General features: G+C 46.9%; 2 protein-coding genes across 3 annotated transcripts; one reads left to right on the top strand and one right to left on the bottom strand.

Moving 5' to 3' along the window:
* Positions 1 to 548: 548 nt before the first annotated feature.
* LOC123600394 (translation initiation factor IF-2-like) lies at positions 549 to 2,807 on the bottom strand. The gene is made up of 2 exons (XM_045482462.1): positions 2,795 to 2,807; positions 549 to 1,345 (listed from the first exon to the last, which is right to left on the bottom strand). Exons 1-2 carry the CDS (start codon positions 2,805 to 2,807, stop codon positions 549 to 551), a joined length of 810 nt encoding a protein of 269 aa, XP_045338418.1.
* Positions 1,022 to 10,378, top strand: PRSS23 (serine protease 23). Of its 2 annotated transcripts, none has more exons than XM_045483691.1 (2): positions 1,022 to 1,148; positions 8,821 to 10,378. In XM_045483691.1, exon 2 carries the CDS (start codon positions 8,835 to 8,837, stop codon positions 9,975 to 9,977), a length of 1,143 nt encoding a protein of 380 aa, XP_045339647.1. In that variant the 5' UTR covers positions 1,022 to 1,148; positions 8,821 to 8,834; the 3' UTR covers positions 9,978 to 10,378. The 2 variants fall into 2 exon arrangements, with proteins under 2 accessions (XP_045339647.1, XP_045339649.1); XM_045483693.1 differs by lacking the exon at positions 1,022 to 1,148 and adding an exon at positions 2,425 to 2,475 and having other exon boundaries at positions 8,822 to 10,378.
* The last annotated feature ends 528 nt before the right edge of the window (positions 10,379 to 10,906 follow it).

Here is a 10,906-nt window from a genome sequence, read left to right as displayed (position 1 = left end):
ACAGCTAAGAGGCCTGAAAGAAAAAATGTGCAGAGGCAGGTCATTAAAACTCTGTAAACTTCAGTTCCTTATCTCTAAAACTGGTTATCTGCAACTTGGCCGCAACGGTTTATCTGTAAAGCTGGTTCATAGAAGGCACTCAATAAATCGTCATCTCTGTTAAATACTGATGTACTTGGGAGTGAAGAGGAAAGCTCTAGCTCTAGGTTCCTATATGGAGTGGTCACCGGCCTGGCTGGGGGAGACCCGGAACTTGGGCTCCCAGCAGCGACTCAAGGAAGCAGGCCCGCCAGGCGAGGAGGTGGCTCCACCAGCTGGTGCCCCTCTGCAAAGCTGAGGCGGTGGGCTCACCAGCCCGCCCGCCACTCGGAAGCCACCCAGCCCTGCTGTGCCCCGGACCCTACGCACCCACCGAGAGCCGAAAGGGATCCTAGCTTTGCTGGTCCTGCCACCGGGACGCAGCTTGGCGTTCCTCAGAGGAACTGCGTGACAGGGAAGGAAATCGGTCATCCCCTAAAAACTCAAGTGCACAGATTTTCCACAATTCCTCAATTTGCCGAGGTGTTCCCCACGCCCCAGGTGTAGCCCGCGCTCTTAGCGCTAGGCTGGGGTTGGGGGACCACCTTGGGGGGCACCCGGTCTTCGCGAGCAGGCATTTGAGTGCAGGCGGCGAAGGCCCGAGGCTCGCTCCGGAGGCTGCGCCCGAGCCGCGGGGGTGCGCGGTGCCGGAAGGGTGAAGGCGCGCGGCTCCCGGGCCGAGCGGGCCCTCCGCGAGACCGGCGCGGACTGGCGCGGAGAGGCCGGGACCGGCGACAGCCGCCGCGCCGCGTGGGCCCACCTGCGCGGACCGCACGGCGACCCCCGCTTGGGGGAGGGCCGGAGGCGAGGGGCGGGGGCGGAGGCGCGGGCAGGGTGCGGGGGTGGGGGGCGGGCGGCGGCCGCGCGGCTTCCCCGAGGCCGGAGGCGGGGCGGGCGGGCCTCTCGAGGCGCGGGGGGCGGACCCGCCCGCTGCCGGCGCCGCTCGCCCGCCCGCCTGCTCGCACTCGGTCGCGCCGCGGGGCAGGCATGGGAGCCGCACGCGGCCTCCCGGCGCCCACACCTGTTTGAACGGCGCGGCGAGCCGCGGCCCCGGCGGGCTGCTCGGCGCGGTGAGTGCGGGCGCGGGCTGGGGGCACCGCCGGAACGCGCGGGGAGCGCGGCGCCGAGAGCAGCGGGACAAAGGGCCGGTGCGCGCGGCTCGGGGTGACTTGCGGGCTGCGTGCGGGGGGCACCCGAGACCCCGCCGGGCCGCCCTCGGGGCTGGAGGGCTGGGACCCGGGCTGGGAGCTCCGCGGAGACTCCGGGGCTGCGGGGCGCTAGCATTCACGCAGTGTCACCATGCAGCGGGTGGGAAGGACGGATTTGAAAGTGCTATCTTGGATGCTGGGTGGGAGTAGGGTAAGAGCCGGCTCTGGGCAGTTTCGCCTGCAGCTGGGCTGTGACAATACCGCCACCTCCCCCGCAGGCGCACACCCGCACCCACCACCACCTCTTACTTTCCTTGAGTTTTGCATGTGTGTGTATTCCAGCATGATCCGAGAATTAATGTTTAACTCTGGGCACGTGATGATGAACACATCCTAGCCAGCAAAGAAAGGGCAAGCAAACACAGGTTGGGGATTAGGATAGGATCTTTTTTCTGGAGCCTTGGGTGATGACTGCGTGCTTCCCTGTAAACTATCTGTGAACTATCATCGTTGTTGGAGGCAAATGTTTCTTCTACGGCCTGTGGACATTCATCCCGAGTTAACTTTTAGATAAAAGTTTGAAAAGTTTAAAAATTGTTTTAAAAGAGGAGGGAGAATAATGATCTCGATGAGGGAAAACCACCATTCCCCTCCAGAATACAAATTAGGGTTGCTTTCCAACATCTCACGAAAAAGCAGGTGATAAAAATCGTGGGTGTTTTATTGTCCTTTCGGGGACACCCACGGAGACTTTAGAAAAAGAAACAGCCCCTGGCTGGTGGAACGCTCCAGGTTGCTCAGGATCTGTTGTTGGGATGGTCTGGCTTCCCTCAGCCCCTGAAACGGAACATAAGGAGTCCCTACGTGCTCCTCAGGAGCAGATGGGCCAGTGGCCTTGCGGGAAGGGGTTGAATTTATAGTTTGAAGTCAGCTGTGGCCAAAAGCGTAATGCCAATTAATAGAGGGTATTTACTGCACTTGTTTCAGGATCCTCCTGGTGTCCAAGACGTTTTAAACAGGCGGTAGGACTCTGGGTCTCTCCACGAGTCTGACAGGAGTAGATTGGAGGTGGAGTGGGGAGAAGGAATTTAGGAGATGCTACAAAAGCCACTATGTTTACTTGGGAAAGTTTGGTGGTAGGCACACCTGCATTTGAGTAACTTGCTTCACCTGTGTTTTCCCCACTTAAACAGTCAGGAGATAACTTGTCATGCTTTCCTGTGCCTGAACTGAAAAGGAAGCTTCCTAGGTAACTAATAGGGATCCTATTTTTGTAACACTGACAACTTATTCAGTTAGATGGTGAATATGGGTACACTTTTCTGTCTGTAGTTTAAGTGCCAAAGTGCCCATTAGTGGGTCTGAGAACATTACTGGCCCCCGTCTGCAGTGTTTAATAGCCTCAAGTTCTCCTGCATGTTTCTTCTCATTGATCCCTTAGGATTCAGTCCACCAGGCCTTATTCATGCATAACTCCCCCTGACTCTGGGAATTCACATCTCCTGGTCTCACCACTGAATTTTATACACTCTGTTCTTGTTCTGTCACCAGGTTTGTCCCGAGCTCACCAGGGTAGTTCATTTTGCCTAAAATCTGAGAAAAAGTTAAACTTCGTTTGACCACAAGTTATGTTTAGGGTGGCGGGGCTTGTAAACGCCCTGCATTTCTTTCCTGTACAGGCTATAATTCTTAAACCAGTATGTGATTAGGTCTGTTTTCCTTTAACAGGTTCTGTGACTCAGGAAAATGAGAGCAAGCCTGGCTCAGAGGGTTCACAGAGCTTTGTTCGTTTTTAGGTATTTGCTTTAGGAATTAGCATGGTTTCACTGTTCAGTATTCCTGGCCACAGATTCCATGGAAAACCCTTTGTTATCCTTCCAGATGGTGTCCAAAACTTTTATCTCTACAGACTTTCCCACTGTTTGTTTCGACATTACTGTTTATAGTGGTCACAGGAATTCATCTGTTGTACAATAGAGAATGTATGTCCTGAGGATTAGATTTTTTTTTTTTTCTTTTGCCCAGCACTTGTTTGCTGTAGGAGTTAAATCCTTCCCCCAAACTCTTGCCCTCTTGAGGAGACCTGTGTTGTTGCAGTTTTGAAAACTAAGGTGCAGATCTAGGACAGAGAGGTTCCAGTGTCTGGTCTCCAGGCAGATAGATGTTGTTTGTATGTCTCTGATGATGTGCAAGGTCCCTTCACCATAAGATGATTAGTGGACCGTGAAGCAGCAGCATCCTCATAAACTATAAATATTTGTAGACAGTGGACAGCAGGACAGTGGCTGCTATTGAGTGATAAAACACAGAATGTGTAACTCTTATGCAGCAGATAGAGCTGGAATAGTTTCTGTATTACTAAACATGGTAACACACCTTACCTTTTCTTAGTTTCTGTATTACTAAACATGGTAATACACCTTAAGTTTTCATCCTGTTTGTCATTCAGGCGATACATGAGGATACTTAGCTGAGAACTTTGAAAGATAAGGGCACCTGGGTAGCTTAGGTGGTTGAGCGTCAGACTTTTGATCTCAGCTCAAGTCTTGATCCCAGGGTCATGAGTTCAAGCCCTCTGTAGGGCTCCACACTGGGTGTGAAGCCTACTTCAAATAAATAAATATATATATAATCTTTTTAAATGTAAAAAAGATAATTATATATGTGAGGAATCTTTAGCCAATAAAAGCTTATTTCTAGAAATGAAACGTTGTAGGCCTGAATTTTCTTCATCTGGATTTATATATAGTGAGGATAAGATTTGGAAATCTTCATTCTTTTTTTTTTAAGTATGCATATTTTCGTCAGTTCTATTTGGATAAAGTTATTCATTTGTGAAAGCAAGAGAATTTAAAGTTATGTAATCCATCAGTTACCTTTCCAATAATGAGATTATTAATGTTTATTTATTTTTTATTTGAGAGAGAGAGAGCCTGGGAGAGGGGGAGGGGAAAGAAGAGGGGAGAGAGAGAGAGAGAGAGAGAGAGAGAGAATGAATAAATAAATGAATCCCAAGCAGACTCCATGCTCAGCCCGACTCGGGGCTCGATCCTACGACCCCTGGGATCATGACCTGAGCTAAAGCCAAGTCAGAAGCTTAACTGACTGAGCCACTCAGGTGCCCCAAGATATGAATGTTTTTATTCTATCTGTTTCCATCCCAGAGTGTTTGTTTAAATAAACTTAAAGGGGCATAGTGCAGGCTTGCTTTGAGTTTATAAAAATGGAAACAGTAATTGTGTCCTGGGAAATTATTCAGGAAATTATTATCAGGTGAGTTGAGAAATTAATGCAAAACTATCACCCTAATTTTTAAGCATCACGGTTATCGTTGGTGTATTAATAATGGGAAAGGGGTCAGGGTAGGGTGTGAATTCCTAGGGAAAGGGCCTTAGTGGGTGAGGTTTCCCCCTCACACTTTTTTGAGCCAGCACACCCAACCATTCTTCTACTCCATTCTTGAAAGCTGCCCTCTGCTGGAAGCATTTGTTTTCTTGGCCAACTGATGAGGGAAATCTGGTCTCCCAGATAGGCGAGAGATTAACAAGATACATTTTCCTTTTTCCCTCTCCCTCCTTCCTCTTTAATTGTGTGAAAGTAAGCTCCTGAGCAGTAAATGATGGTGCGGACCCTGTGTGTATACAACACGGTGCTTGCCCTGGACTTTTGTGACCCTGGAAAATTATAAAATTAGAGAATCCCGGGCCTGAAATGACCAGCGCTAAAAAGACTAAAGAGATCATCCAGTTCAGGTTGCTATTCAGAATAGTTTCTAAACTACCCTAAACACACATTTGAATAAGGGTGGGGGGAGCAGCTTATAAAGTTTGTAACCTTTAGTACAGGTGTCAGTTTAAACCCATTAGGGAGCCAATTTACAATCAGTTATTTAAATGCTGTTAGATTGTACACCTGAAGCTTACATAATATTTCAATAAAATTGAAAACTTAATCAGTTGGAATAATTTGACCTGAATTAGTCTGCATTAATTTCTAAATCTGAATTAAAGTCTTTTTAATGCAGTTTTATAGTTTTCAGAGTTACAAAGAAAATTTAATCAAGATATGAAACATCAGAACAAGGTCTTATCACAAGTTAATGAGTTTAAGCAATAATATAGGAACATTGGGGACAATATTTCAGACTACTAGAAATTAGTGTTTTTGAGGTACCTAAAAAGTTTATCTCTAAAGGATTAAAGCTTCAACCTACCCTGTTGGTTTAGCAATCCTTTACTTATAGATGGCTGACTTCTCCTTCACTGGCTAAATGATCAGAATTTAAGTTGTAAGGGGTCTGAATTAGTAATATTATTTAATGAATATTGGATATTCTACCTAGAATATTTTGTGAGTTTATTTATTTATTTTGAGAGAGACAGAGACAGCATGATCAGGGAAGGGGGAGAGAGAGGATCCCAAGCAGGCTCTGCACTGCCAGCTGCAGAGCTCCAGCCGGGGCTCCAACACTTGAACTGTGAGATCATGACCTAAGCTGAAACCAAGAGTCCATTGTGTAACAGCTGAGCCACCTAGGTGCCCCATCTACCTAGAATATCAATATTTGATAGAGAATATTCATATCCTAATAATAATCTGCAGTAGACTCTTTAGCATTCTCTCCCAGCGTTCTGTGATTTGTAAATGACCCCAAAGGTCCTTGGCACAGTTGTCTGTCATCTCTCTGAGGAACAAATTTGATCCTGTATGTTGGGAGGCTGCACTGAAGTTGTGGCTACTGAGAGAGCCTAGCTGACTGCCCAGCCCTCACACCCGGGAAAAGACTTGTCTCCATTTCTCCAGACCCACTAGGTTCCAAAACACTTTTTTTTCTGTTTGAAAGACAGACATTTAAAAAAAAAAAGCCATAACATCACTGTGAAATGAGACACGCTTCAAGGACTTTGAAAGCATTTTTTAAACAGGCTTGCTATATAGGCAAAGCACTTCGAAGAGTGAGATTAGAGTTAATTCTGCCTAAGAGGAGGATAATTCATTAAGATAGGGTTCCTAGTCAAATATATTATTTTAAAGTGTGTTTGAACTCGTTTCAGACTCTTTCTTGCCATTCTCTTCCCTGACACCCTTGTCAATGGGTGTTTCTGTGTTGGGTTAAAGACAGATGGCATTGGAGCAGTTCTGCTGCAGTAGATAGTCCAGACTCTGCACTCCCAGGATCCAATTAACACATATTTCCAATTGAGATTCGAAAATGCAGGCTCTAGATGATGAGCATGTGAGACCAACACGTCTGCTGCTCAGTGTCAGCAGGCAACAGCATTCTCCGTGTTAGTCAAAGGGAGGAGGAGGTGGCGTGTAGGGGTCCAAGACATGGCGCTCCTAGTACATATCACACTTGGCAGGTATTCTGGTGTGGGCGGTGTTTAGTTACGCGGACAGCAGCTTACATAGAGGAGAGGCTGTCCAGGACCTGGATATGTTTAAGGACTGGGTCCTCAGCCAGGATTTGGGGATAATCAGACACAGAGCCATTTCCTGAAGTTTCCTTAAGGGTTGTCCTCACCACACCTATCCCACCCCCGAAGTCCCCTTTGGGGAGGATGGCTTTACTAGCATTAGCATCCCCTCCCTCATCTACTTAGAGCCTTTAGTCAGGATCGTATCCACCCCCTCACTCCCCCCACAACAAGCATATGCAAACACCTGTATGTGCACACACATGTGCCCTATGGTTTTAAGGATTTAAAGAAAGAAGTAAATGTATTTCCTCCCTATAGGAGGGCCCAGGGACTCTTCCTATTTGGAAAAAGAGAAAGAATTTCAAACAATCAGGAAGTCCCAAGGAATTGCCTTTTCCAGGAGCTCATTCCTTTTTTAGCCCATTCCTGTTTTCTCTGACAGAAGTGGAATCAGAAAGAAAGAATCAAGCAGAAAGGTCTCAGCAGTGGATGGGGCAAGCTCGCTTAGTGACGTTGGGAGTGTGGATTGTCATGCTCAGCTGGTCTAGATCAGATCAGTGGGATTTTCCAGTTTGATGTGAAAGAAAGCAAAAGTCATCCAAAAGTTGCAGGCAGGTCTGTACTCTCAAAGAGGAAGAGAAGGGGGATGAGAAAATGGTTTCTTTGTCACTCCTGCTAGGTAACAAAGCCTCTGAGACCTAACCCCTGCCTGTCCTTTTGGCAATGCCTCACTGTGAACAAATTACTCCACCTGCCACATCAGCTTCTCCTGAACAGAAGATTCACAGCTAGTCAGAGCCATCGGTGCTTGAATACTTATGAAAGTACTCCCAATCTTGTTTTTTATTGTTGTTTTTCTTTTGGGATGATTGATCCAGATCTTTCAACATACACGTCAGGATAAAATCCAAACTCCTTCATTTAGTATACAGAGCGCTGCATAATATGGCTCTTGTCTGCTGCCCCACCATGCCCTTTCTCCCACCCTTGCTGAGCTAAATACAATAAATGTCTGAAATGACTTCCACTGTTGCATGTCTGTGTCCTTGCATTCTGTTGTCCCCTCTAAGTGTCCCCTTCACTCTGCCTTATGTTATCCACCTTCTCTTTACCTTCAACACCCGTCTCCAGCATCACCTCCCCTGAAATGGCTCCTCTGTTCTTGTAATTCCCCACACCTGGATTTCATGCCCTTTCCCTGAGTTACCACATCATCCACATCCATCTCTGTCATTAGCACTCAGTGCGCATCATTCAAAACTGTGGGGTTTTTTAGCCACGTTAATTCATTCACTCTTCCATTAGTACAAGTATTCATTCAATAAATTTGTTCAATAAGTTTTTGTTGAGCGCTAGCAGAAGCCCGAATTCCAGTGATTCGGATGAGCCAGGAACATAGATACAAACACCTGAAAAGTAACCAGCAGTAAAGCTCACAACGTGATAACAGAGGCAATATTAGAGCTTCAGATCTTTGACAGAGATCCTGATAGTATACAACCAAATCCAAAGGAAGGAGGAATGGCTTGATTGTTAGAGACCTGGCTACTCTGGAACTAAATTTATAGTAGTTAAGTTTGTTTTAAATTCATAGAAAAAAAAAAAGTCTCGTGTCCTCTTTGGAACCACTGAGATGAATCCCAGTAAGTGTTATGCTGTGGAGCTATAACCTTCCTTGATGCCCGGGTCATTCAGTCAGCTGCGTAATTTGAATTTACATGAGCAAGTTGCTCTGAGGATTTTCCAAGCACATGCTGTACCGAGAAGGAGCAGAAAGAAGGAAAGAAAGGCAGGTGGATCAGGGAGGCGGGAGAGGGCAGACATTTAGAATCCAGCCCAAAGAAGGTTCAAAATTACACAGAAACTGGGGCTGGTCAAGCAGCTCATCTGGGGATTAATGACGTTTGCACTCCGCCTCCCAGTTGGCCATCACTGGGGGCATCTTCAACACAGAAGGGAATGAACACCCATTCATTTTGAGCACGAAAAAAACGTTCCCAGGTCAAGACTTTGTGTTGTAAGTGAGACCATTATCTAGGGATTCTTCTCCACACCCTGATTCCTGGGACAGTTCACAGATTTGGAAACAATGACAGGCATGCTGCCGGGCTGTTTCCTTAGTCAGTCGGTGCCGAGCCCCTTGCCCTCCTGACCTGCTTATCTTTGTTCCTACAGAGTGGTGCTCAGCATGGCGGGGATTCCAGGGCTCCTCCTCCTCCTCCTCCTCCTCCTCCTCCTCCTCTGTGCTGTGGGGCAGGTGAGCCCCTATGGTGCCCACTGGAAACCCACTTGGCCTGCTTACCGCCTCCCTGTGGTCTTGCCCCAGTCCACCCTCAACTTAGGCAAGCCAGACTTCGGGGCTGAAGCCAAATTGGAGGTGTCCTCCTCGTGTGGACCCCAGTGTCACAAGGGGACTCCACTGCCCACTTATGAAGAGGCCAAGCAGTACCTGTCTTATGAAACGCTCTATGCCAATGGCAGCCGCACCGAGACCCAGGTGGGCATTTATGTCCTCAGCAGTGGTGGGGGACAAGAGTCTTCAGGAAAGTCTCGGAGGAAGCGGCAGATTTATGGCTATGACAGCAGATTCAGCATTTTTGGGAAGGACTTCTTGCTCAACTATCCCTTCTCAACATCAGTGAAGTTATCTACAGGCTGTACGGGCACCCTGGTGGCAGAGAAGCATGTGCTCACAGCTGCCCATTGCATACACGATGGGAAAAGTTACGTGAAGGGAACCCAGAAACTTCGAGTGGGCTTCCTGAAGCCCAAGTTTAAAGATGGTGGCCGAGGAGCCAACGACTCGAGCTCAGCCATGCCGGAGAAGATGAAGTTTCAGTGGATCCGGGTGAAACGCACCCACGTGCCCAAGGGCTGGATCAAAGGCAATGCCAACGACATCGGTATGGATTATGACTATGCCCTCCTGGAACTGAAAAAACCCCACAAGAGAAAGTTCATGAAGATTGGGGTAAGCCCTCCTGCCAAGCAGCTGCCGGGGGGCAGAATCCACTTCTCTGGTTATGACAATGATCGACCAGGCAATTTGGTGTACCGCTTCTGTGACGTTAAAGATGAGACTTATGACCTGCTCTACCAGCAGTGTGATGCCCAGCCCGGGGCCAGCGGGTCCGGGGTCTATGTGAGGATGTGGAAGCGACAGCAGCAGAAGTGGGAGAGAAAAATTATTGGCATTTTTTCAGGGCACCAGTGGGTAGACATGAATGGTTCTCCGCAGGATTTCAACGTGGCTGTTCGAATCACCCCTCTCAAATATGCCCAGATTTGCTATTGGATTAAAGGGAACTACCTGGATTGTAGGGAGGGGTGACCCAGGGTTCCTTCCTGGCGGCACTTAATGGTCCCCATGTACTTATTTTAGGACAGGCCAAATTTTGTCATTGGTGTGTGTGTGAGTGTGTGTGTGTGTGTGTGTGTGTGTGTGTGTGTAATGTGTCATAATTATCTTTTACCTAATTTTTAAAAATTGCAAGATGACTGGCTTTATTTGAAAACCGGTTTGTGTATCATATAGCATTTAAACAGGTTAAAGGCATTCTTTTGCATAGAAGTGAAAAAAAAACATGCTGATGTTTGGGATGATAGGGAATATTTAGCAATTAAGTTAATCTTTTACTTTCTGAGAACTTTGATTTTTATTTCATCTGAACTTGTTTCAAAGGTTTATATTAAATATGTGGCATATGGGAGATATAAATTCTTAAATTCTTATGTGTTTATGTATGTGTATTTTTTCCTGAGATTCCTCTTGTATTTTTTTTTAATGCCTAATCATTAATGTTTCCAGATGGCAGTGTTCCCTACCACATACAACCCTTAGGAAATTTCACGATACTTAGTCAGGTATACTATTTTTGGATTTGGAGGCATTTACACCGTAGTCCTTGACCAGTAAAATAATTTGTTAACTATATTGGTACACATCTTAAACTACATCTTACAGTAAGTCAGTATCCCCAGCTGCTTTCAGTGTTGAAATCATTTCTCTCCTGAAGACTGTTGCTCTGCTTTTGGGGAAGCCTCACGATGTGGCCCTGTCACTTTTGTGACACAGCAGAGTAGGCAAGATCGTTTATGCCAAGCCCTCCATTTCACAGGATTTTACTCACATTTCTGAACTAGCTATTTTCCAGAAGACAATAATCGGGGCCTAATTAGAACAGGCTGTATCACTTCCCAGCTAACGGTTGTGGTCACACAAAAACAATCATTTCATTTTACCCCTGGAGTATAGCACAT

This window comes from Leopardus geoffroyi, chromosome D1 (genome assembly GCF_018350155.1).
Source record: "Leopardus geoffroyi isolate Oge1 chromosome D1, O.geoffroyi_Oge1_pat1.0, whole genome shotgun sequence".
Taxonomy (NCBI): domain Eukaryota; kingdom Metazoa; phylum Chordata; class Mammalia; order Carnivora; family Felidae; genus Leopardus; species Leopardus geoffroyi.
This window is presented reverse-complemented; position numbering and strand designations above follow the sequence as displayed.

Bases quoted from the DNA above. Each gene is read 5' to 3' on its own strand.
- PRSS23 (XM_045483691.1), top strand. From the start codon at position 8,835: ATGGCGGGGATTCCAGGGCTCCTCCTCCTCCTCCTCCTCCTCCTCCTC.